The 26,819-nt window shown below is 54.2% G+C and overlaps 1 protein-coding gene across 3 annotated transcripts in view; it reads left to right on the top strand.

Moving 5' to 3' along the window:
• Nucleotides 1-1,525: 1,525 nt before the first annotated feature.
• The window catches only part of CPNE2 (copine II), a 52,576-nt gene continuing 27,282 nt past the window's right edge, over nt 1,526-26,819 (top strand). Inside the window, exons 1-4 of one of the 3 annotated variants that reach the window (XM_014947428.1) lie at nt 1,526-1,613; nt 13,294-13,490; nt 20,687-20,866; nt 23,946-24,020. In XM_014947428.1, the coding sequence (XP_014802914.1) occupies nt 13,323-13,490; nt 20,687-20,866; nt 23,946-24,020 (423 nt within the window). In that variant the 5' untranslated portion in view covers nt 1,526-1,613; nt 13,294-13,322. Of the gene's footprint in view, nt 1,614-1,880; nt 1,999-5,673; nt 5,826-13,293; nt 13,491-20,686; nt 20,867-23,945; nt 24,021-26,819 lie in introns of those variants that run through there. The other 2 variants (XM_014947419.1, XM_014947410.1) reach the window with 2 other exon arrangements.

Below are 26,819 nucleotides of genomic sequence, written 5' to 3' on the forward strand. Positions count from 1 at the left end.
GCGAGATCGTTTGCCGTGGGTGGGGATGGGGGGGGATGCACTAGTGTGTGACTTGAGGTATCGTGTCGGTCCCTGGATTGGGGACCTTGCAGGGCAGTGTCCCCCACCAACTCGTCGTGGGGGTGCATGGTGGCCCTTCTGCCCGCTGTCTCCTGCGACGGACCTTTGAACCCTTGGGATGGACCCTTTGTCCCCTTGGACAAGACCCTTCATCCCCCGGGACAGACCCTCTGTCCCTTGGGACAGACCTTTGAACCCTTGGGATAGACCCTCCATCCCCTTGGGCTGACCCTCTCACCTGGGACAAGGGGACCCTCCGCCCCCTTGGACAAGACCCTCCATCCCCTGGGACAGACCTTTGAACCCTTGGGACAGACCCTCCTTTCCCTGGGATAGACCCTCCATCCCCTTGGAGTGACCCTCTGTCACCTGGGACAAGGGGACCCTCCGCCCCCTTGGACAAGACCCTCTGTCCCTTGGGACAGACCCTTCATCCCCTTGGACAAGACCCTTCATCACCTGGGAAGAAACCTCCAGCCCCTGGGACAGACCTTTGACCCCTTGGGACAGACCCTCTTTCCCTTGGGACAGACCCTCTTTCCCTTGGGACAGACCCTCTTTCCCTTGGGACAGACCCTCTTTCCCTTGGGACAGACCCTCTTTCCCTTGGGACAGACCCTCTTTCCCTTGGGACAGACCCTCTTTCCCTTGGGACAGACCCTCTTTCCCTTGGGACAGACCCTCTTTCCCTTGGGACAGACCCTCTTTCCCTTGGGACAGACCCTCTTTCCCTTGGGACAGACCCTCTTTCCCTTGGGACAGACCCTCTTTCCCTTGGGACAGACCCTCTTTCCCTTGGGACAGACCCTCTTTCCCTTGGGACAGACCCTCTTTCCCTTGGGACAGACCCTCTTTCCCTTGGGACAGACCCTTCATCCCCTTGGACAAGACCCTCCATCCCCTGGGACAGACCTTTGAACCCTTGGGACAGACCCTCTTTCCCTGGGACAGCCCCTTCGTCCCCTTAGACAGACCCTTCACCCCTTGGACAGCCCCTCCATCCCGTGGGACATCCCCCTGCCCTGCTTTACCTTCCTCTTCCCTGGCCTCTGCGGTCATACAAGGTGTAAAAGTTGTCCCACCTGTCCCCGCTCTCCGTGCAGCCACATCCACTCCTAAAGATGCCAACGGGATGCATGACCCCCAAGCAAACACTTGGGCCTGGTGGCTTTGCTCCCCGAGGCTGGGGATGTTGGGCAAGGGCTTCTGGCAGCTCCCACAAGCACCTCTCCTCCTCCTCTGGTGCCGAGTGGTGGGGGATCTGCCGAGCTGAAGGCTGGGGAAGTGCAGAAGCGCATCCCTGGGAGCTGTTGGCAGCCGGATGCTGCTCTGGCTGGGGGTGCTGCGTTATTTAGGGGGGGAGCCGAGAGGGTCTGTGCTCCCTGATGGGCTGCCTCATCCTCCTCTGAGCCCAGCAAGACGCCCCATCCTCGGAGACGGTGGCGAGCAGAGCGTTGCGCCTGGCAGCATGAGAGTGCTGGGAGGATGGCAGGCAGGGAGATGTTTCCCCATCGGCTCCGTCAGCCCGAGGACCTGATGCAATAAGTCTCCGGGTGAGTAACCCTAATTTAGGCTGGATTAGAGCCAGCAGGGCTGGAGGACGTGGTGGGCAAACACACCCTTCAGGGCTGGTCACCGCAAGGAGGGTGGAGCAGGAGAGAGAGGTGAGTTGAGAGCCGAGCTGCGGTGGCAGGAACGTCTCCCAAGGGCTGGATCCCTACTGCTGACTCCCCGAGAGCCTGAGCTGCTTCGCAGGAGGAAGGCTTTGGGAGGATCCCTGTGAACCTCGAGACCCAGATTTGAAGCCTCCTGGAGATGTGCTTGAACCTTGCTGGAGGAGCTGGGGCCAGAACGGGGCCGGTGGGAGCACAGCCCAGGGACACTCAGCTCTGACACAACTCCCCCGCCGCCGGCATCAGCCTCCTCCTGCCAGCCCAGGTACTGGGGTTTCATGCCGGCGTGTGGTACCACGGTGCTTTTCTGGGGTCAGAAAATGGTTTATTATGGGCCAGACCGTGCCTTTCCCCGGCGGGGGACAGGGAGTAGGGCCACGGGAGGAGGAAGGCTGGGAAGAAAAGCTCAGGGCACGTGGGAAGGACCTGTTTTGAAGAACTGGGGCAGTGGGGGATGTTCTGGAGTACTGTTGAGGAAACCCCATGTGTGCTTTGGTTGCAGCTGGTGACAGCCTGGGACAGAGATTTTGGGTTTTCTGCTGTCACCTCTGGAGCATCCCGGCTGGGATAATGTGGAGCAAAGGCACCCGGTGATGCTTCCAGGTCCCACAGGCAGGGTGTCCAGTGCGGAAAAAACCCTTTAGGGTTTGGCCACCGGAGCTGAGCTGTGGGTGAAGGTTCTCTTTGCCCTGGGAGGGGATTTTTTGGCCGTGCAGCACCCCCTCACTGTCATCATCTCCCAGTGACCCGGCTCCCGCACCCCAGAACGGTGGGGTTACGCAGTGCTGGGGTGGCCGCTGGCTGCCCCCCGAGTTACCAGTCTGCCCAGTTGTGTGCTGGTGTTGCATCGGCTTTGTTGGACTCCTAGAGGTCTCAGTGTGAAGAGTCTGGGGCGAATAACTCCTTCTCTCACCCCATTGCACCCGGGGAAAAGCGGTTCCTGCTGACTTCAGTGGAAACCTCTGCCCGGGGAATGCTGGCTGGAGTCGCTCGTGCCACCGTAAATCGGGACTTGTTCTCCAGCAGCCGTCTGCGAGCTGAGAACGTAACACTCTGCTTAATTGATGAAAAAGCAAGGCTTGCAGTCTCCTGTCCTGCTCCGGGGTTGCCAGCTCTCATAAGGAGCTCTTTATGTGACAGCCCTGGCCTGCGTTCAGGGGCAGGGTGGGGGGAAAGGAGAAGAAAAGGTAAATTTTCTGGCATGGGGGAGTAGCCGGGCGTTAGAAACGGGGCTCCTGGCAGGATGCAAAACCGCAAAATGGCATGAAAAAAAAAAACTGAACGTTTTTCCTCCCAAATAATCTTACAGTTTCTCTTTTAAACCTCTAAAATATCTGTTGAGGGATCTGAGTCATCACTTTTTTGCCACTTTGGCTCAGTTTCCTCGCCACTGGCTTTGCAAGGTTATTTGTTTGGATCCCAGGAGCAGGGGAAAAAGTAATTCCTGGGAACTCAGGTGATCATAGCAATGTTGTTAGAACACCAGAAAAACAAACATAGTATTCAGCGAGGAGGGCTCCACCTTTTATTTGCCTCCCGCTTTTGCTGAGGCTTTGGGAGCTGCCAGATTTTCTGCCTGTAGCCAGCAGGAAAAAGCTCGTGTCTAAAATAGTCGCCTTCCCCCCAGCCCTGGATTTTCCATCATCACGTGATTCCAGAAGCTGAGGATTTAAGAAGAAACATCAGCCTTCGTGAGACTGATTTTACAAATGAGACGAGGTGGAAACGCAAGTTTTGCGGTTAAACAGCAAGTCCAGGGCTGTGCAGCCATTAAAACCCAGTTTCGTGTTCCCTCCAGCGGCATCTCACGCTGTTGGGAAGGGGTTGAGAATTTATCAGCCGTGATTCTCATTATAAACCGCTGCATTTTGTGTATCGCTGGCACACAGATCCATCTCAGGGTGAAGCTTTGCACGTCGAGTGGCAGCGTCTCTCTTCTGCAAAGCAGGCCGATAAAAGCAGGCCGATAAAATACCTTTTTTTTTTAGGAAAAGCTTGGATCGGAGCGATGAGAATCACCTGCCCGTGGGCAGAAGGTGGGCTCCAGTCCATGGGGACAGCGATGGCTTGGTGTCGGCATGTCCATGCAAGTGGGCAGTCACAAAAATGCCCGTTAATCACTATTTATTTATCAGGGGAACGGCTCCAAAGCTCTGGCTGATGTGGGGATGAGATGGTGCATGGGATGGAGCCACTCGGGCGCTCATCCCCCTGGGGGGCTGCTGGCAGGGCCCTGCTGGGCAGCACGCTGGTAATTTTGGCGTGTCAGAAAGCAGTTACAGCTATTTTTCATTATCTAAGCAATGATTTCCCCCCCCCACCTTGTGGTATATGGTGTTGGCTGGAAATAGAAATTCAATTAAAATTCAGAAAGCCAGCATTTTTGTTTTCAATAACTTGGAGAAGAAGTCTCTAATAAGTTAAACACCCAGAATGCATTCAGTGTTGCTTAAAACGCAGGGTGTTCCCTCTGCACCTGCGAGGGACCCCGCTGGCTGGGTGTGCTCTACAGCCCGGCCACCTTCCCCACGAGGCTGCCCTCCTCCTTCACGTATCACAGGCTCTGGCTTTAATTAAGTCAACTTTTTCCATCAAATCTCCTTTTACTGGTTGCTGAAACCGGTATGTCCCTCACCACAGTGAAAGCAGCTGGAGCACCAGGGATGGGAAAGTTTTAAGGCAGCAGCTAAAATCTGTTCCCAAATCCTGTGGGTGCCTTCTCCTCCCTCCCGGCCTCTCCTGGTCCCCTTCTTCATCCCACCTGGAGCACGTCTCCGGGATGAGCATTGCTGCCGTGGGGAGAAAAGGGATGGGTGTGTGGCATTTGCATCCCTTGGATGGAGCCTCCTGCGGGTGCTGGCCACAGGAGAAGCCTCCTGCTTGTCACGTTGTTGTGTGCCCCCTGCCCTGGCAGTTGGCAGCGGGCGGACGTGGTGGGTGAAGAGCTGGGGCATAAACCTTTTCCTTGGGTCTGGAAGGACGGTTGTTTAAAGGGTTTGATCCAATTGCCGGGATTCGCAGTGACATCATGATGTTTTCTGCCCTAAATCACAGATTTCCCTAAATTAAGCCCCAGAGCAAGCCTGTAGTCGAGTGAAAAACGTGCAGTCTTCCCAGCGCATCTATGCCAAATGCACGTTTGCCAGCAGAGACTGGAACAGGGTCGGTCCCTGCTCTCGGCCATCGCTGCCGCTTGAGCAGAGGATGCTGCTGCGCTCCCCCCTCGCCCTCCCCGGAGCAGCAAAACCCAGCACTGCTGCCACTCCGGGAACCACGCGTGGATTTGCAAGCAGGGCATGCAGCGGGCATGGGGTGCACAGAGGGTGCAGGAAATGCAGCAGGCACAGGGCATGCAGCGGGTGCAGGGCATGGAGCAGGCACAGGGCATGCAGTGGGTGCAGGGCATGCAGCAATCACAAGACATGCAGCAATCGCAGGGCATGGAGCAGGCACAGGGCATGCAGTGGGTGCAGGGCATGCGGCAATTGCAGGGCATGCAGCGAGTGCAGGGCATGCAGCAATCACAAGACATGCAGCGGGTACAGGGCATGGAGCAATCACAAGACATGCAGCGGGTGCAGGGCATGCAGCAGGCACAGGGCATGCAGCGGGTGCAGGGCATGCAGCAATCGCAGGGCATGGAGCAATCACAAGACATGCAGCGGGTGCAGGGCATGCAGCAATCACAAGACATGCAGCAGTCGCAGGGCATGCAGCAAGGCCGGGCTCTGCCTCCTGTAGAGGCCCCCACGGCGCGGGTGTGAGGCCGCAGCCCCCAGAGGCTCTTCCCTCAGGTTTACAGGAAATACCGTTGTTGTTGATGATGTTTTTTGCCACTTTCCGATTTTCCCAGTGCTGCCTCCAAGGCAGCCGGTGGCTGCAGCTCCCGCAGGCCCTGCCAGCGCCGGTGCTGCCTCCCGCCCCACGTCACGGCGGGGGTGGAGGAGCCGCTTTTGCTTTCGTTTGCCCGGCTGGAGCCCGTCCCTTCCCTCGGGGGACAGCCCCGGACCCCCTGGGCCGCTGGGACCCGGGGCTCTGTCCCCTCCGCAGCGCTCGGCTCTCCCGCTCCCCGGGGCTCGGGACCTCTCCCCGGTAAGTGGCTTTAGTCGCTTTGGGGACCGTCTCATGACATTTTCGGACCATCCAGCGAGAGAATCGGCGAATGTTGCCCTTCTCTCCCCCGGTGCAGGGGGGTGCCAGCTTGGTGGCTGGCAGCCGGGTGGCATCCAAGGCTGCGGGCACGTCGGGAGCACCTAAAGGTGTTTGGTTTTCCTCACGTGTCCCTGGTTTGGTGACACCTCCAGTTACTGTGCTTCTGCGAGCCCCTCTGCGGGGACGTGGGTCCTGTCTGGTCCTGGAGCAGTTACGGGGCAGCGGGGGGACCAGCCACCCCCCCGGAGGGACGCTGGTGTGGGTATGGGACTGCCAAAGAGGCTCTTGCCTTTCCCAATGCCCTCGTAGCAGGGGATGGCAGGTCCCCTTCTCTCCAGCCCGACTGCCCAGGGCAGAGCAGCCCCAGGGACCCTCCATGTCGGCTTGGATGGGGGGAACAGCCAGGGTGGCAGGTTCAGGTGGGATTTTTGGGGACCCTTGGAGACGTTGTTGGGGCTGTGCGGTTGTATGGGCAGCGAGGCTGTGGTGGGAGAGGAGGACATGGAGTGGGATGGGACTGTGTGGAGGAGTCTCACTCCCACCCTGCGGGTCCCTCATCCTGAGCCAGTTTCTTCGCTGGTGCCACTCTCTCCTGGGGTCCGGCAGCTGTGGTGCCACATGCAGGGATGGCAGAGGCAGCTGGAGGTGGTGGATTTGGGCTTGGCACCTGCCTGACCTCTGGGCTGGGCAGCAGGGGGAAGTGCTTTGGAGCTGCTTTTCAGGTTGATGATGTTTTCAAGATGAGAGGAGCAGCGGATGGTGCTGACTAGCCCTGGGCTTCGCAGACAGCAGAGGGAGGTCCCCGAGCTCATGGGTCTGGGTGAGGGGAACATTAGTCCATCCAGCCGGCTTCTTCAGAGCATCTTCTCTTCCTGGCCTGAAATCCCAACAGGCAGTGGACAGGGTTGGTCCTTTGGGTCCCTTGGGTCAGGGAGAGGGGAAACAGCACCGGGCAGCAAGGGGCTTTGCCCAAGGAGGTCTGCAGGAAAAGGAAAACGGTGGTCTCCTCCTCTCTGGCTGTGGTGGGGGCCATGGTGTGTGACCAGCAGAGGAGCTCTGCTCGTGTGATGAACCATAAATAATGATGTCTCATAATCCCCTTTCCCTTGAGGGTCTTGTGTGCCCGACCTATTAATAGGATTACCCTGGTGTGATATATTACACTGTTATGGTGTCTGTCAGCGTCCCGACTCCACAGAGCACCAGAGAAACTGATGCTCCAGCACCTTCCTATGGATGCAGAGATGTCCCTGTGCGTCCCTGGGATGCCCTGGGAAATGGCAGTCGGGGCAGGGATACTCCTGTCCTGTGGCCTGTCCCAAGCCCGTGTCCCCTTACCAGGTCCTGCCCTCGGGCTCCTGAGCAGGGCTAATTAGACCACTGTAGATGAACACCCAGCCAGGGCTGGGCTGCTAAAGGACGTTGCTGGGCCACCTGTCAGTGACACCTATGGGTGGGACAGGCCGTGTCACCGTTCCTCTTCTCCTACCACACAGGTCCTTGCAAGCCAGCTGGTGGGGCATCCAGAGGCAGAGCTGCAGTATCCCCTCTGTCCCCGAGCAGCTTCACCCAGGCACTGCTGGGAGGTCCCCGGGAGGTTTTGTGGCTTCCACAGGTTCCCTTTCACTCATCACTCAGCCCAGGCAGGGAAGCAGCGATCTTTACCCCTGCATCCCGCTGGAGAAGCTGGATGGGGCTCCTGAATCAGAGGTGCATGTCCCAGGGCTGCAGAGGGAGTGATGAGCAGGTCCTTCTGCGTGGGAAGTGCTTCTTCCTTCAGAGTTGATGACCCCAGATTTGCTTGAATGCAGTTTAGTGGGTGGTGTCCCTGTTACCCCTCCCGTTGGTCTCTGGAGACAGATCTCCTGCTAGGTGAAACTCCCCCTGGACAGTCAGGCTGGGATCCTGATGTCCCCGCCTGGGATGCTGGGATCAATCTCACCTCGCTCCAGCACCTAATTGCCAGAGTGGGGGAGAGGATGCTGCAGCATCCTCTGAAGTGAAGCCACTTTGGGGGGCCAGCTCTGGTGCCTCGGGGTTTGCCTCAGGGTTTTCCTGCGATTTGTGATTCCCAGGACACCCCAGCTGATTTTGTGGATCCTCTGGAGAAGCTTGCCTGGGTGCTGCTCTCGTCCCATCCAGCACAGCCATTGGGGTTTTGGCAAAGAGGACGCTGTCTACTCCGGCACCGAACCATGCCAAGACCTGGTGGGCAGGGGCTTTACTGGGGACAACAGAGGTCTGAGGGGAGCTGGGTGTTGTGGGTGACTATTGCCTGGGCATGAAATGAAGCAGTAGCCACTGTTGCCCTGAGGTGGCCATCAGCTGCTGTCCCGCCTCACTTAGGATGGGATTTCACATCACTGGTGTGAGAAGCCCAGCTGTTGGCATGAGCAGTGTCACCCATTGAAGCACCACGAGGCACAGTTTCCATCAGAAAGGGTTCACTGGGGAAATTACTTAATTTTGTTGTCCTGAAACCCTTTTCCCCACTGTATCGGGCCCCCAGAATAGTTGCCCCCAGTACAGTCCCTTTGGCTCCTTCCATCAGGCTGGGCTGTGGGGCTCACTCACAGCGTGCCAGCCTGGAAACCAGAGCCCAGCTTGGGCATCCCCTGTGCCATGTCTGCCCTGAACCCGTGGGAATTTGGGAGAATTTGAGCTCAGTGCCAGCCGTGCCACCCGCGCGGGGACGCTCAGAGGCAGCTTTCAGCCTTTCCCTGCCTTGCAGGAGAGATGAAGATCCTCTGATGGAGCAGGTCCCCAAGGTACATGCTTGCAAGGACTTTTCTGCCTCCCCCAGCCTGCTCAGAGGCATTTGCTGGTGACTCTGGTGGCACTGTGTTGCGTACATGACTAATTGCACGTGCAGGCTGTCATTAAGACCAGGTGCAGGCTGGTGAATCCACTTGTGTTGCCTAGGCGAGACTGAAAGGCAAACATTTTTTTTTTGCTTTGCAAAAATAATTCTGGAGGTGCCTGTATTTGTTGACAGGAGGGAAGAAAGCAGCCGGTGTGGGTTTTGCTGGTGTGGGGAGCTGCCTGGGGCATCCACCGGAGCACGTCCTGGCTTTTCCTGCCGTCTCCAGCTCCGTGGTGCTGCATTTCAGCTTTGCTGCTGCTCTGGGCAGCTGGTCCGTGTCCTCCCGCTCCTCTCCTTTGCTTCAGTCTTCTGACAACCCGTTTTCCCCTCCTCTTCCTCCTCCCTCGGGCACTGCTACTCACTGGCGGGGTCTCCGCTCCCTGTAAAAAAGCAACCCGAATGTACGTGTTTGGTACTCACTTCTCTCGTCTCCTTCTCCCAGAATGGGCATTTGCTTCTGCAGTTGCAGTAGGGGCAGCCCGAGTGAGTAAACTGAGTCACGGGGGACTTCTGTGGGGCATGACAGAAATGATGGGTGGTCCCCAAGAAGCGGAGGGACATGCCCAGGAAGGACCCAGAGGGACTTTGCACTGGTCACCAGTGATGTTGGTACTTCTGGGGCTGTTTCAAATACGCCTGGTATTCCCTGTGAAAATCACAGAGTCATCTCTTTAAGGAGAGGAGATCACTGCAGTTTGACGGCACGATTAATATTTAAAAAAGCACCCAAACTGTTTCACTTAAAGCACAGTGGCATGGGTTATTTTTTTTTTTCCTTTTTTTTTTTTTCTCCCCTATTCATGTTTAAATCGGGGCCTTAGCTTGGCCCGAGTAACTGCTTCTCGCGGGGCTTCACTTCTGTGAAGGGAAGTGGAACCTCCCAGGGCAGAGGTTAGTTTATGAAAGAGATAACTCCTTCCCCTCCTCCTAGTTCAGACCCGAAGAAGAGATCCCAGGGCTTCGAGCCGGACCTTCTGTCCATGCTTTGGGGATCTGCTGTAGAGACTGGGGGGGCCATGGAGTGAGGAGCAAGAGGAGGAGGAGAAGGCGAACATCTCCCTGTGTTGCTCTAGGGCTCACAGATATTCATCTCAGATACCCTGGGTGGTCCCAGGGCTTATGCATGCCCCTGGCTAGCAAAACAGACAGGACGTTGTGGACAGGGAGCAGCTTGGAGGTGACCAAGTCATGGAGGAAAAAGCACTTGAAGGTTATGAAGCGCAAAGATGCATCCGGCTCAGGAGGTCTGGGAAGCTGGAGCCCAGAAATGATCTGGGGACTATGTCCCTCCACCCTGGTCCTGCTCTTGTGACACCTCTTCAGGTATCTGCTGTGGCTGATGGCAGATGGGACCGTGGGGCAATTAGGCCTTCGTGCTTGTCCCTGAGCCCTCTCATCAGTATTTTGGCTGGAGACCACGTGTCCGCCTGATGGGCATGTAGCCGGCAGCTGGGATTGTACGTCAGGAGAATATTTGGCCACAGATGCCAAGCAAGTCGCAGGACTTCGTTCAGGGTGACGAATGCAGGGAGAGGAGAATGAAAGAAGGAGGAGAGACTGGAATACAGATGATGGCAAGCCGGCTCTTCTGGTGCCAGCTCAAATTCCCCCCCTGAATTTCAAGCATTTCTTGGGGGTTTGAAGTGCTGCCGGCTTGCTGAACCCTGGTGTTGCCTCAGATAGGAACCCATGGCTGCTGCTGGGGCGAAACCCCTGCCTGGCCCCAAGAAGGTCCCGGACCCATGCTGCAGGAGGAGAGAGGGCTGCAGCTCTGTGGTGGGGAGGAGATGGGATGGTGAGTATGGATGAGAGATGGTAGCACCTACATATGTGTTCATGCCCTGGTGGCATCACCACCTCCAGTCCCAGCCACCTCTCTGATATTATCCATTCCATGAGGTTGTTTGGGAGCCAACCTGGCTGAGAAAATGACTTTTTCATTTACACGAATTACTCTTTTGCTGAATGAGGATGGTTATGCTCCTCAGGGTTTTACACCAGGACCAGCACTGGGGGGAAGGAGTAGCCCCAGCTGTCACTCGGGAGAGCTGCCCATCTCCATCCCTGGTGGGCTGGCTGGACCAGCAGCTTCTTGGTGGAAAAATCATCTTCACTGGGATGGCAGGGAAAGGAGCGGCAACATCATCTTGTTGTCTTTTGCCTTCTTGGGTTGAGGGCAACTGCCGGATTTTGTGCTTGGCACCTATGAGATGGCATCAAACTCTCCAAGCTGGCAACTGGGAGAGAGGCCAGTGTCCCAGTCCCTGATTTTGAGCCCCCAGGTGGGGAGTGTGTCCATCCAGGGGACATGAGTCCCACCAGGTCTCTGCCCTCGGCTGGCCCCGGCCAGTGCTGGCCACCTCTCCTCTTCCCCATGCCCATTTGGACTGTGTGCTCCCCAAGGAGCCTGGCCAGCTAAGCACAGGGGCTGGAGCATGGGCCATGTGCAGTATGCCGTGAGGATGTTTTGGTGCCTGCCAGCCCTGGGAAAAAGCTTTTTCCACTGAGTCATTTGCTTTTTGTGAGACGGCGTCAAGATCTGGGGGATGGGGAGATGGCAAAACCCAGCTCAGATCTCCCTGCTCCGGCAGGACCAGGTCTACGCCAGCACAGCTGCCCCATGTTTGCTTTTTGGAGGGAGAAGCAGACAGACAGCAGCATAAACAGAACAGGCAAGGCTATTTTAAGACATCGGTTGCATGATCTGTGCATTAAAGAAAAATAAAATCAAGTAAAATCTTTGTTTTAGCTGCAACTGGCAACATGGGCTTGAGAGGAGCAGGGGCTGCTCTGGTGAGGACGGGTGCTCCGGAGCCATTGCCCCAGCAGCTCCGCAGTGGGGAAACCATGAAGACTTTTCCTTCTGCTTGTGTTTCTTCTGGAAGTTAGGGTAGATGGGTGGTTGCCCGTGTGTGCCACTGCTTTGGTGTCACACGTGCCATCATTTTGATGTCACGCTGCTGTGGACAGGGAGCGACAGGATGAGATGGGCTTGGTTTAGAAGAGCAGGAACTGCAGTCAGGGAAGGGATGTGGATGCTGTTTCGGTGATATATGTGTGTGTGTGTGCAGCCGAGGATGGGGATTTTCTTCTTCTGGAGATGTTTCTGGTTTCCTACAGTGCCGAAATGATTGCACGGCTCTTGCCACGAATGGTGGGCTGTGAGGAAGAGTTTTCATTTACTGTTGGGGGTTAAAATCAGGCTTGTTTCGGGTGAGTTAGTGCCAAGCTGAAATCTTGGCAGGTAGGAGAGGAGGGTTCAGAGCCCTGGAAGCAGGAGCTGGTTTCTGCTCAGCATTCATTGCAGCTCAGGCTGAGCACTCAGGGTGGCAGTGACCCCAGCAGCCCCTCTCCCACAGCCAGGCTGGGGTCACTCCCTCCCAGCCCCAAGGCTGAGCTGCAAGGGACGAGGGCAGCAGCCCAGCTCCCAGCAGCACAAGTGCTTGTAAATACTCATGCCCAGGCAAAACAAACAAATAATATTAACGGGGATATCCATGCCAAACAGCAGCAGATGGCTTATCAAGGTGGAGGAAAGTGATTGTTTGGGGTTTGCAGATAACGTGGATGAGCCAGGAGCCACTCTTGACAAAGAGGGCGAAAGGTATTGAAGCAGCTGCTGAAAAGGGCTCTTTCCCCACTGGCGACCCCAGCCACAAAAGTTTCCTAGTGTATCTTAGTCTGAAAATGCTTTTTCTTCTCTTTTCCCCCCTCCTCTCCTTTTCTCTGTTGAAGACTTTTGATGGTTTTTGCACACCAGAAAGCAAAACTGTCAATTGGGATGGAGATTTGCACTAATAATGGTATAAAATACATTTATCTCTGCAAAATAGCTTTGGTAGCAGGGTTTTGGTAACCTCTTCTTATGACAAAGGGTTTTTTATGATGGCCCTGTAAATCACTCCACACACCAGGTCATTTGGTGGTTGTCACATTTGCCTTCATCTTCTGTGAACCAAGTAACGTCGCTTTTTAATTACTGCTTGCCACTGGCTGGTGAGTTGGATGGAGTTAGGGCTGAACCAGGGCGTAGCTGCCCTGCACTCTGCTCATCCTCACGGTCTCACCCCTTTCCCTATGATGATGTGGGGGGCAGAGCTCAAGTTTGGTCCTCATGGGTCCATGGCTGGGGACCAGCCAGATGACAACTATTGTTCATGCCGAAAAATGGTGTGGATGTGTAGTTCCTCCCCACAACAACCCCCAGCATGCTAGAAGAAGAGGTTGGAGGACCTCCCACTTCCTCGGCAGGGGGTTACCTTTCCTTGAAAATCTGCTATTTATGGAGCAAAAGCAAGGCAAGTTGTAGGTGCTCTGCTGAGCTCCTACTCGGGATGTCTACCTCGTGTGGTGGCCACGTGGGGATGGTGACTGGGCAGGGCAGATGCTTTCGAGCCAGGAAAGCCTCATAACTTACTGAGTGTAACTTCCAGCATGAGGCTGTGGATGTGGCCCCACTGTCTGGGCCCAACCCACTGGTGCCAACAGAGCTTTTTCTGTTTTTCTGCTTGTACTGAGGTTTCTCTCCGTTCTCGTGTCCCACAGACTGCCTGGAGCTGCTGCCGGTGGAGTCCATGGCGTACACCGTGACTCCCACGCCGGCGGGGCCCGTTGGCTCCCAGTACTGTGTCTGCAAAGTCGAGTTGTCCGTCTGCGGCCAAAACCTTCTGGACAGGGATGTCACTTCCAAATCCGACCCCTTCTGTGTCCTCTTCATGGAAGTCAATGGGAAGTGGGTGGAGGTAAGTCCTGAAGTTGTGTGGATTTCCACGTTCTATGGTTTGCCTGTGCTGATGTCTTCTCCATCTGTACTCCACTATGCGGCTAGTCCTCGTTCCTCCCTGAGCAGAGGTGGAAGCTCCTCTGGTCCTCCCGAGGCTGTGCATGTGGTATTGAGTGTGTTAATTCTGTGTTCTGCAGCCAGTCCCGTCCCCATTGGTGCTTTCTGCTTCGTGCTGGGGATTAGATTTAACTGCAGATCTCAAAATGCTGACCTCTGGCAAGGCATGTGGCAGGCATGAAAGGATCTTGCCACCTTCAGAGCAGTCCCAGCGTCTTCTCAGCTGTATGCTGGGGATGCTTTGGATTTGGGTGCCTGAAATGCTGATCCCATGTGACGGTTAGATGTTGTGAGGTCCCGCTTATTTCTTGGTGAGTCAAGATGAGCTGGTTCTTGGGTCACACAAGAAGCTGGTCTTTGGGTTTCACTTGAAGAGTAGCTCTTCCTTGGGGCCAGGAGTGAGCTGGGTGGGGGTCTGGCAGGTCAGTCCAGTGGGAAAACACTCTTCAGGGCAGCTCACGCTCTGAACACCTGTGGCCTCCTCCAAGAATTCTATCAAGGTCAGCAGTTCTTAAGCCAGGCATTTCATGGGCTTGTGAGCAGCTGTTGTGGAGAGGGGAGGACCATGGGACGAGGAAGGGGAGGCTGTTGGCAGCTGGTTGGATCAGTTCCCCTGCAGACAGACAGCAACTGGCTGACAAATCCTGAGCAAGCTCTTTGCAGACATTGATCCTTACCAGAAATTGATCCATTGATCTCCTTACCAGAAATCTCATAAATATGGACTTCAACTGCCATATTTGTTACAGGGAGGCCCCAAGAAGAAACTGCAGAGGATCTTGTTATTTGCTTGGTTTCAGAAGCTTAAAAATGGGAAAGGTAATTCCTACAGGAAGCGAGGAGGGGAGGGATCATGACTTAAACAGTGGGATTGAGTGCACCCTCAGCAAGCTTGCAGATGACACCAAGCTGAGTGGTGCAGTTGAGTCACTTGAGGGAAGGGATGCCATCCAGAGGGACCGGGACAGGCTGGAGAGGTGAGCCGATGCCAACCTCATGAAGTTCAACAAGGTCAAGTGCAAGGTGTTATGACCCCCCAGTATCAGCACAGACTGGGGATGGATGGTTGGAGAACAGCCCTGAGGAGAGGGACTTGAAGGTCCTAGTGCATGCACAGCTGGACAAGAGCCCGGAAAGCCAATCACATCCTGGACTATATCAAAAGCAGGGAGGGAGCAGATTCTGCTCCTTTGCTCCACTCTGAGGAGACCTCCTCAGCAGTGCTGCCTCCAGCTCTGAGGCCACCAACAGCAGAAGGACATGGACCTGTGGGAGCAGGGCCAGAGGAGGCCACAGAGATGCTCTGAGGGCTGGAGCCCCTCTGCTGGGAGGGGGGGCTGAGAGAGCTCGGGGGAGGTTCAGCCTGGAGAAGAGAAGGCTCCGGGGAGACCTTGGAGCCCCTTCCAGTCCCTCAAGGGGCTCCGGGAAAGCTGGGGAGGGACTCTGGATCAGGGAGGGGAGCCCCAGGAGGAGGGGGAAGGGTTTGACCCTGCAAGAGGGGAGATGGAGCTGAGATGTGGGGAAGAACTTGTTTGGTGGGAGGGTGGTGAGAGCCTGGCCCAGGTTGGCCAGAGAAGCTGTGGCTGCCCCATCCCTGGAGGGGTTCAAGGGCAGGTTGGAGGGGGCTTGGAGCAACCTGGTGTGGTGGGAGGTGTCCCTGCCAAGCCATTGGGGATGGAACAAGATGGTCTTTTAGGTCCCTCCCAGGCCAAACCATTCTGTGATCCTGCGATTATCCTTCTCACCGCTCTGGGTGACCCTGCTGCACTAAGAGAGCCCACTCAGCAGATGTGTGGAGCTGCCCTCAGCCCGTGGCCTGTGGGCAATGAGTCTGTGTGCAGAGGAACAGGCTGGAACGCTCCCACAGCTTGTGGGGGTTTATTTTTATTCTCCTTGTATGTCCTAAGGAGCTGAAAGCTGCCTTCATTTCCTCTGCCTCACTACCCACCCCAGAAGATGCTTATTCCAGGGCAAGACCGTGCTGAGAAAGGCTCTTTAAGGACAGGAGGACTGTCTGTGGCAGTGGGTGGACACGGGATAAATCTGTCCTCTCCGAGATGCAAACAGCGCACAAGGAGCCCTTGTGTGTTGCTCCCAGCCCTCTGCTTCAGCAGGATGGGGCTGCCACCGACCCGGCTACTGGAGCTGGAGGGGATTGACCCCCAGAAGCTCTCTGAATTATTTTGTAACATACGGAAAATGTTGGCTTGGTCCCAAGAGCTTGCTGCCCAGCATACCCACCAACTGGATGTGTATTCCTTTGGAAGTCCCCCTCCTGCGGGGAAGGGGCATGGGGGTGTGCTGTGTCGGGTGAGTGCATGCTGCTGCCACCACCACCCATCCAGGGGTGCCCAGATTGTCTTTGAGCAGAATGACCTTGGCCATCACCAGCAATTCTGCTGTGACGGCAAGAGGTCTCACCTGGAGGGGCCTCCCAGGCAAATTTTGCAGTTGGGGTGTGCACAAGCTGGTCCGGGAACTCCCAAGGATGGTTGTCATCGTGCTTTATTGACTGTTGGCATCTCATGTGGAGAAGCTATTGTCATGGTCTCCTTCTGCAGCAGTCCGAGTTGGGCAAGGTGCCATCTGTGATAAAATTGGTGTTGTGATACCAAACCCCAGAGTCTGTGCAAGAGCATTTAGCTCTGTGCCTGAAAACCTTTTGGCTACAGGGGAAAGGTTATGGGATAAAATGCCTGGAGAAAAAAATGGGGATTTCATTCTATAACTGCAGTTGTGGATAGTGTAAGACCTCTTTTTGGTTGGTCTGTGAGCGAACAGGTTAGCAAAGCCGGGGGGTGTGATGGATGTTGGAGTTCGAGGCAGCACAAACTGAGCAGCCAAAGGGCATCAAATCACTTTGTTTGTTTGGCTTAAGCCAAACAAAAATTGCCCCAATTCATGGGGAATTAGGTGGTCTTGATTTTCACATGCTTGGACTACTTGGGCAGTCTTTGAGTGCTTGGCTGAGGAGCTGGTGAACCAGTGGGCATCACCTAAGGTGTCCTGCAGCTGATCTCCTCGCTGTCAGAGGGGAAGGGTGTAGGGCAAACCTCATATTACCACGGTCTGCAGTTAATTTTGCTCAGCAGCCTGGATGAGACTAATGAGCTTTCCAGCCTTGATAGGTGTCATCTCATCTCTTTGACCTGGTTATACTTTTCAGGAATTTCTCTTGCTGTCAGTAACGTCTCACTCCATCAGTTTTGATTCCAAAGCTTATTTTACAGTACAAATGTTTGGTCTGTGGGTTTTTTTTTTTCTTTTCCTCTGCTATTTTTAGCTTCTTTTTAATTGGCAAGATGTAAGATAGACACTGGACGTCAGCCTTGAGCGGCAGATTGCTTGGCGCTCTGCTGCTTCAGTTTCAGCAGAGGTCAGCACGTTGCATGAGCTGGCACGTGGTGTGGTGTGCTCACCTGCCACGGAGCTGGCCCCGGTCCACTGGCACTCCTGGCATGGAGATCCCCCCGCACCCACATGTGGTGCACAGGTTTGAGCTGTGGCTCGGTGCCCGGTAGGACCAGGAGAGGTGGGCTCGCCTCCGAGATCTATGCAGTGCTGGATGGACCCTTGGCAGCTCATACCACCATGGTTCAGATGTTCCCATGTGTGGGAGACTGGCTAGCTGAGAAGGGTCACATAGACATGGGTCAGCTAGCCCAGCAAGAGCTCAATAAGCACCGTACTCAGCTTATCTAGCTCCCAACAACTGCAAGGACGTTCTGGCCTTGAAGGCAGCTGTGGTCCAACAACAGAATGTCTGTGACCCATGGGGGTGTCCGTATTGTCCTGCAGGAAGAAATTTTTCACTCTGAAGGTGGTGAGAGCCTGGCCCAGGTTGCCCCGAGAAGCTGTGGCTGCCCCATCCCTGGAGGGGTTCAAGGGCAGGTTGGAGGGGGCTTGGAGCAACCTGGCGTGGTGGGAGGTGTCCCTGCCCAGGGTAGGGGGGATGGAATGAGATGGTCTTTTAGGTCCCTTCCAACCCAAACCATTCTGTGATCCTATGACTCTATGATTTTTGCCATGTGGACGTGCCCCTTGCTCTAAGGCAAACCTTCTTCCTGTCTGAAAGTGGTGGCCTTAATAATGTAGGGGATGGATGGGGACAGCAGCAGCTCAGCAGAGTGAACCCATCCCACCACACTGCCTTTGTGTCCTCTGCATCACGTCCCAACTGTCAGACCTGGTTTAGGAGGTGGGTCTCCTCCTCCAGGACCTGCCCCAGCCCCGATGGTGCTGGTGTCTGAGCTGGGTGGTGGGGCTGAGGCACCAGCTGATGCCGACAGAAAGGTTTCTGCTCATTGTTCTTCCTAGCTGTCACGTTTGTTCCCAAATACATTTTGTCTTGATGAGCTTAATAGGAATTAAAAAATCTTTGTGAATCAGCCTTGGAGGGGTTGAGGGAGGGAGGGACAATAAACCACAGACCGAGAAGTGACATGAAGATGGGTTTTGTTTAAATGTTCTGCCCGATGACATCATCTCGCAGGAGCTGTAAAAGACCTGGCCTGTGATGCCAAGAGCAGGGACACATGACTCAGATGTGCCATTGCCTTTGTGCCACCCTGAGTCATCCAGCCAGCCCTGTCCCTTCCACATGGAGCTTCCCTTGGCATCTCCCAGCGCTGGAGCATCAAGCATCTCCAAGCGCTGGGGGTGCTTGAAGGTCTCCAGCCAACCTCCTTTCAGATGCTGGAGGACCCTCCAGCTGTGTTCATTGAACACAAGGGCTGTTGCTGGAGGTGGTTTCCCAGTTTCGTGCTTGATTTGTGGAATCAAGACTCTTATCCAAACCGATATCTTTAATTAGGCTGCTTGCCTCTTAAAAACCCTTGTGCTTTTCTGCTCTTGAGTGGCAAAGCCACCTCTTCCCTCACTGGGAGGCAGATGTATAAGCCTTGGTGATGAAGGGGGAGGCAGGGGCTGATGGCATGCCTGTCTTCTGGTGGAGGTGGTATGATGAGGCCTCCTACGTGATTGTTACTGCCAAGGTGACCGGTGCTGGGTCAAATCAAAGACCAAATTATGTGCAGCCAGCAGCTGTGGGTTGTGATTTTGTTGTGCTTCACACAAAAATAGGCAGGAGATTAAATGTTCAGTTTAATGTGGGTGTTAAGGGAAGCCACATCACTCTGGAGGGTTTCTTCTTCTTCGTTGTCTGGGTTTCTCTTCCCCATCCCTGGGCCACCCCTTCCAGGGCAAAGCTGGAAATGGGACCTTAAGTTATCTCCTACAAACTGGTGCCTGAGAGTGGGAGGACTGTTTTCTCTTGGTTCTCAGCTTCCCAGTAGTTCAGGGAACATGGAAGGAGCTAAAAGCCACCTCTGTTGCCTGCACAGTCTCGTCTCCTCCCCTAAGCTTGCAAAGGGATTTGCCTGGGTTGTGCTGCTGAAATCAGGAAGAGCTCATGGATGCCTTGGTCCACCACCAAGGCATTTTTTGGCTTTTTGGGGGCTTATTCCTGGCTCCACAGCTCTGGCAGACATCCTGCCGTCCTGCAGTTGGGCGCTGCCCGAAGAGCTGCTTTGCCAGGGGACAGGACACCTTTGCCAAACGGGCTGCCACCGCTGGCGATACCCATATGGTGTCAATAGCTGCTCTCCTGACAGAGCTCCTTCTTGGTTTGCTTTCTGGGGGCTTTTTCCCCGTGCTGTGGGTGTTGGTTTCTTGTTCAGCACTTGGTCGGTGCCACCAGCATCCTTTCTGCCTGCTTTAGCTTCATAAGGGTGTGCTGTATGTTGGGCTCCAAGCTTAGCCTTTCTCAGTACCTCTTGGGATGGAGGATGGTCTGGTGGGAGTGATGGCTCCTGACATTAGAGTTCTGACCCTCCTTGGCTATTGACTTCCAGAAGCTTTTTTTTGGCCTCGTTTTCCCAGTTTCTGCCACTTTGGATAAAATTGTGGGTTGCTGTGTCTGTGCAAGCCTTCCTTGGGAACCCAGCTGGTGCTGCCACTCTCCCAGGGCGGGGGTCTTACAGAGGGGGTGGTTCAGCCTGGAGAAGAGAAGGCTCCGGGGAGACTTTCCAGCCCCTTCCAGTCCCTCAAGGAGCTCCAAGAAAGCTGGGACCCTTACAGGGTCTGGGACCAAAGGTCCACAACCAGAGGGCAGCACCTCAGGATCTCTGGCATGGCTGTCCCCAGGATTTTTTAAATTGTTTTTTTGGCTCACGCAAGGCTTCCTGTCCGTCTGTGCCATGCTGCACCGTAAACCCACACTTCCACCGGCTGCCTGCCAAGTTTCCTCTGCTCTTATCGCCGCTCTTGGCTGCGGGATGCTGCAGAACGCCGTGGTGCTTCCCCTCCGGCAGCGAGCTCCCCACGTGCCTTCCAGTTTCCATCATCCACCGTGCTTGCCCTTCCAAGCCATCAGAGACATCGTTTCTTCCAGCCTGCTCACAACAGTTCGGGATGACGAAGTCTGTAGAAGTCTTGTCTTCTGGGTCCTTCCAGCCTCTTGTTTCTCCTAATGCTTCATGAAATCTTTGAAAAATGGCCTGCGGTGATTTATTTTTTTCCCCCTCTTTTTTTTTTTTCCATGGAAGGCCAAGAAAGATGAAACCACGTGAATGTTTGGGTTTGAGGTCTAGAGGGAAATGGTAGAGGGTTGCTGTTCTGGCTCATGACACTTTTTCTCATTTTGCTTGTCCTTGATGTTAGCTGCGCAGTCTGAAAGAAACAGGTTTGGCATTACAGGTGTGATGGTCTGCTTGAGGACTGGAGATGTGGGAGAGATTCAGCGCCTGGGACAACAGGGTCTAGAAGCAAATGAAGTGTCTCTGGCTTCAATGAGCCTTGAGTCCACACCAAGCGTTGGCTGGGTGGGTGCTCCTGTGCTGGCTGTTGGCTGGGGTGGGCTTGTACATCCCTGTCCTCGGGGGATGCAGGTCCCAGCACCAAGTGTTGTTACTCGTTTAGATGCGGGGTGTCACAGCCTGCATTTAAGGATAGCAGATAGCTCTGCTGAATACCTGGTGCGCTCCCTCTCTGATGTCACTGCAGGGTTTGTGGGTGGCTCTGAAGCCAGAGAAGAGACATGGCAGTGACAAAGATGCAAGATGCACATGCCTAAATGCCTCTTCTTTTTTTCCTTTGCAGCTCGACAGGACAGAGACAGCTGTGAACAACCTCAACCCAGCTTTCTCCAAGAAGTTCATTGTTGACTACCACTTCGAAGAAGTGCAGAAGCTCAAGTTTGCCCTGTTTGACCAGGACAAGTCGAGCATGCAGCTGTATGAGCATGATTTCCTGGGCGAATTCTCCTGCACGCTGGGCATGGTGAGGCTCTGACGTCCCTGCAGCTCCCTGTCCTCCAGCAAAGGGACCCCAAATCATGTCAGCCACAGAGACTGGGGGGGGGTGGTTAGAGTTGCTGCTCTTATCTACTGTAAACTTTGCTGGGTCTTTCCTGGCAAAACTAATTTAATTTTCTTGTCATGCTTTGACTCTTGAGGTTGAACTGTTCCACGTTAGGGCTGTTGGCTACTTGCTCAAGTGTAAGCTAGTCCTAGTGTGGGCTTCTGCTGATGCCTGCAGAGAGACATCAACTAGAAGCTTTTGGAGGTACCTGTATCTCACCATGGGTTATAGTAAGAGCCCTGATGCTCTTCCCAAGCTTGGGTTTGGACTTGGGAAACTTCCAGATGTGTAAAATTAGGACACATTGCAGTCTACCTTTCTATCTCAGTTTTGGTTGGTTTTTTTTTTTGTTGTTTGTTTGTTTTTTTCCCCAAAGCTTTATCCATTGCTGCTGTGTAGCAAATCATCTCTCTACTTTAGCATATTGGTGCAGGAATGTGTCTTCTGCTCTTCCTGTGGAAAAGCTTTTGGGACACAATGCGATTTACAAGCATTTGGAAGGTCTTTGCGCGCGTGAACCCAGACCCTGTTAGAAGTTGGCAGCTATGTTCTCCAAACCTCTTTGTCCTCTGAGCTCGCTCTGACTCAGAGGCAAGGAACGAGGTTTTCTTTTTCCGTTCTTTGCAGCATCCAGCTGCTCGGGGCTGTTGTGGTACCTGGCACAAGCGCAGGGGCTGGGAGAAGCTGGCTCTGTTTCGCTCGGTGCTGGGAACCGGGAGGAAGGAGACACTGTAGTCGGTGGGTCGGCGTGGATGGCCAACCCAAGCTGTTCAGGGAGGATCATGAGTGAGAGTGCTTCATCACACAGACTGCGATACGGCACTGTGCATGGCAAGGAGGGACGAGTGACCTATCGTTGCCAGCTCAAGAGCTTGGGGTGTTAGAAGAGCACTGACATTTACAGAGTTTGATGTCTAATCTCTGGGTTTTTGGAACTGCTCTGTGCTGACCTAATTCTGCTCCTGCAGAAGCCGAGAGACAGTGCAGGCGACACCCCAGGATGGCGTTGGATGATTTAGACCAAACCCATCCCTTACTGGTAGTTCCATTGCTGGAACACAGGCGCCTCAGGTGTGGGGCAGCTCAGCAATGCTCCTTGTGGGGGGAATGTGGCAGCTCTTGGCAGGTCTCACGCTCAAGGTTCTCACTCAGAAGAGTTGATGGTTTAGCCGTGGTGGCTGATGTGCACGGCATAACTGTCTGCTGGGTCTGTGTACACAGCTGGTGGGCTTAGTCCTTTGGAAACAGAGAGAGAGCTCTGAATTTCTGTAATCGCATGCAAGTTTTTGTACTCTGCAAAAGAGAACTTGGCTTATGCGTGTACCCGATTTTGATGAATTTTTTGCAGAACTTTCCATGTGAGCTTCTTGGTGACCTTTAGTCCACAGCAAGACACCACCTTGGAATGGAGGGATCTTCTAATTTTCCTTTTTTTTTTTTTTACCCTGAAATTCTCTGTTAGCCTCCTCTCCCTGGGGCCAGCGTGGGCTTGTAGTGCAGCCCAGTCGTGGGGCAGAGACGGACTGGAGGGGTAGCACGTGGGCAAGGGTGCCTGGTGAGGAGAGGGGTGAAATGGGGGCTTGTGGGCTCAGCCACCCTGCTGAGGGTTTTCTGATGGCTGAATTTTGTCTGGTGAGATGTTTTCATAAGCCTGCCTGGTTTTGAGGCACGGGCAGCTCTCAGAAGGGAAGGAGAGCAGCCAGGGGCAACTGCAACTGCACAGCGAGCATCTGACTAGTTGAGTTTGCATGGGAGCCCTATCAGATTAGCCAGATTATTTTATTGCAGCTAATGAGGTCTGCAGTAGGATTTAAGAGGATGGGTGGATGATTTGTGGGGCTGTAATGACCTCTGTGGCCAAACAAAATGTACCAGGGATCAGATGGCAGGCCGGAGGGTGCCCGTGGTTCCTGCTGGCCAGGGCTGCGAGAAGATTTTGCCTTGGTGAGTGTGGCTTGGCACAAGCCTCTAGTCCTGCTGGCTGGTGCTCCCCATGCGTGTATGGATCCGAAGCACCAGAACATGGCCAGCTAGACACAATGGAAAAGGGATTTTGCCTTGAAATTGCAAGAATCATAGAATCACAAAATGGTTTGGGTTGGAAGGGACCTGTAAAGGCCAATTAGCCCATGGGCAGGGACACCTTCCACCACACCAGGTTGCTCCAAGCCCCCTCCAACCTGCCCTTGAACCCCTCCAGGGATGGGGCAGCCACAGCTTCTCTGGGCAACCTGGGCCAGGCTCTCACCACCCTCAGCCTAAGAAAATTCTTCCTTATATCCAATCTAAATCTTCCCTCTTTTAGTTTAAAACCATTAGCCCTATCGCAACAGGCCCTCTTAAAAAGTCTGTCCCCATCTTTCTTATTAGCCCCTTTTAAGTTCTGAAAGGCGGCAATAAAGTCTCCCTGGAGGAAAGAGAACATTTCTGGGGAGCAATGGGAGGAATCCAAGCATGGCTGGGTCACTTAGATGGCAGGAGCAACAAGTTAAGCCATTTCATTACATGTTTTTTTAAATTATTATTCTCCAACTGTGTGACGTAGGACCAGAAGTGGAGGCAGAAGGACAGAGGAGACTGCATTTTTCAAACTGCAGCCCCTAGGTCCCATACCACTATGTATGGGAGCAGAGCACAGCTACTCCCAGCAGGTTGCAGGGGGGTGTGGGGGTCTGCGTCTCTTGGGGAAAACTTATAGGGTCCCCAGATCTGAAAGCAACTGAAGCTCCGTGAGCTAGGAAAAAATCTCCAGAGGTTTAATTCAGCCCCCAGATCATCCTGTCTGGCCTCTTACAAGCCAGAAGTGAAAGGGAGGATGTGGTAACCCCTGTGCCTTGCTCAGCAGGGGGCCAGAACGAGGCTGGGGGTGGGGGGAGCATCCAGCTCATCATCAGCATTCACCCATGGAAACATGAGGCTTTGAGCAATGATCAGTTGCTTATGAGTCTGCTTTTGATCAGTTCTACAATCCTGACTTTGTTTTCTTTGGCTTCTCTAGATCGTCTCCAGCAAGAAAATAACACGGACTCTCCTTTTGGGGAATGGGAAGCCGGCCGGGAAAGGGATGATAACGGTACGGTTACTCCTTTGCATTACCTACCCAGTGTGTGAAGGTGGACAATAACCCAGGGGCAATGCAAGACATGCATCTGGGGGCCAGGAGACCGGGGTTTATCTCATGAGCCTTTTTCCCCTTTACCTCCCATTTTCCTGCCCACTTCAGTCTGTTTGGAGGACAATTTATTTGGGGCAAGGACCGTCTTGCCCAGTCTCTGCCTGGTGCCTGATCCTGTGAGCCTTCAGCCTCTGTCTGCTTCGGCCTCTGAAATAAGAAAGCCCTCAGTCTGGAGAAGTACAAAGTAAACGTGTGCTGCTGGTGTTTGTTGTCTGGTACATCCCGTCCTGGAGCAGCGGGAGGTAAGAGGGCTGGTTCCTTCGCTGGCGATGTGTGGTTCTGTTTGTAGGAAGAGGATGGGAGCTGTGCCGTAGCAACCACTCTCATAGCAACAGCTGCTGCTCTTGATGCAGACCCCTTCGGGCAGTGTCCTTCCCGCTGTGGATCTCTTTAGAGATGGGTTTTTTTAAAAAACAAAAAAATAAAAGACTAAATTTAGGTTCATTTCCCTTCTGCCACATCGCCCGTCCTTTTTGGATCTTTCCTGTGTGACGCGTTCTGTGAGACACATGGCCAGGCAGCAAAGGTGGAGAAGAAAAGGCCAGCAAATGAATTAAACCTCCTTCAGGTTTAAAGGCACTGGAAGGCTTTAAAAGCCCAGGACCTGGCTGCTGCAAGGTCCTCTCCATCGCCATTTTCTCCAGTGGCTGGGAAGGTGCTACCAGCTTTTCTCTCTTAATTGCTGCAGTTAGTCTTCAAACACTGGAGGAAAAGCCGTGGTGAAGCTGACAAGTGGTGTCTGATGCCGGGTGCCATCCCCAAGGAATGGGCTCTCCACACGCTGGCCAGCACTGGAGTGGGAAGGGCTGGACCAGATGAAAAGTTTCCAGTCAAGTTAAAGGTTACACGCTTTAAAAAAACCAGAAGGTCCCAATCTGTCACTAATGTTTCATTGAATATCAAAGGGTGTGAGACATCTGCTTCATTTTGTACCATTGGTGCAATTTTCTATCTGGTTTTATGGGGTTTTTTTGGCCCTGGCTTGGTGATGACAACAGGGTCATTTGTAGTGGGCACCTTTCCTCGCTGCTTGGCACGGCTCTGGGGCACGGGCTGTGGACACCAGCCAAGGAACAGGCTTCTGCTTTGCACTCACTTATATAAAACACAGAGTTTGGAGCCAAAGCCTACCTTCCTCATTCCCATGCCCTTCAATTTTGTCCAAGTCTCCTTTTTCTTAACTGAGATATCAGAGGGGTGAAGGCAACAGAAGAACCTTGGCTGGCTGGCTGGGATCACATGGGGGTCCCTGGGTTTGAAGAGATGGGGAAGACCCTGAAGCGAGCTGCTGTGTTTGTAGAAATCAATCCCAAGATCTTGCCACACGCCTCTTCCAGGCCCAGCAGTGGGGATGTTGGTTTTGTCCATGCTGGCCAAGAGAAGATGCCACCAGCAGCCTATGGCAGTGTGGCACAAGGACGTACTTGGCTTGTCGGCACGGTCTGGCTCCAGTGAGCCCTAAAATGCTGGACACCAACAGGATGTGCTTTTGTGGGGATCAGCAAAGGGCAATTTCTATCCGCTCCCCTACAGCTCCTCTTCCTCATGCTGATTTTGGTGACTGTGCTCCAGGTGGGAGAGAAAACCGATACTGTGGCTTTGTGATGGAAAACTTCTGACTTCACGACTGTATGGAGCAGACGGGAAAATTGGGATCTGCATGTGGTGAACACATCCTCTGTGGACCAAAGAGGGGTGTCCTTCCCGGAAAGGCTGGAAGGTTGCTGGGGAGCTGCCCAGGTGGATTCAGAAGCTGCATCTCTGCCTCCTCGTCTCTGCAAACTCCCCCCTCTCCTAAGTGCCCATAACCCTCTGGTTGCTCGTTCTGGAGAAAATAGTCCCCTTGATTTCTGCAAGTTTTTCTAACAGCCTGGCTGGAATTACGCTGCGTATCTCCAGTGAAGGAGAGCCACCCTGGAGAGCCAGCAAACGGCCATGCTTGGGAGCACCACGCGGGAGGAAAATGTCCACAGCTCCCGGCCAGACCCTGCCCAGGGGGATGTGGCGGCCGAGGATGCTGGGGGACGGCTCAGCCCACCCTGGGGAGCCGAGGAGGGAGAGGTGGGGGGCAGATGCTTGAGCAGGACACGGCCTTGAGGGAAAAAAAAATATAAGCGATTCAGAAAATGACTGGTAACAGAAGTGAATACATGTGGGTTTTCGCTACAAACATTCCCTTTCTTAAAATACCAAGAGACTCATTAGACCACGTTTCAGACAAAGCCGGCCCGCTGGCGTTTGGCAGCTGAAGCCCTTCTGGGGCGTATGTGAATAAAGTCTCTTAAACTGAAGCCATCCAGGCTGCACTCCTGCCTGCTCCTGCTGCTCAGGAGTTTTCATCCTTGGGACCATCTCACTGGGTGTGGAGACATGGCTCGAGTCCTTGGTGCCACCAGCATCTCCCCCAAGGGATGGGGCAGCTGCTTTTTGCTGTGCCCAGGCTGAGACATGGAGGACAAGGTGGCACATCTTGTGGGCAAGGGTTTTTATGGCTCCTGCTTCCTCTTGGCTTGGTCCTTGGAGGCTTCTCCAGGTCCTGAATGAGCCCTGGTGCAGAAAAGCCACGTGAGACCCAAGAAGGGGGATATGTTTGTTGCCGGAAGCATCATTTTAGACCTGATGGCACAAGGGAAGGAGGCTGCTTGGGGTGTCCTGGCACCTCATTCTCCCTTCAGGTTGTCCATTCATGAGGCCTAA

This window comes from Calidris pugnax, unplaced genomic scaffold, assembly GCF_001431845.1.
Source record: "Calidris pugnax isolate Ruff unplaced genomic scaffold, ASM143184v1 scaffold30, whole genome shotgun sequence".
Taxonomy (NCBI): Eukaryota; Metazoa; Chordata; class Aves; order Charadriiformes; family Scolopacidae; genus Calidris; species Calidris pugnax.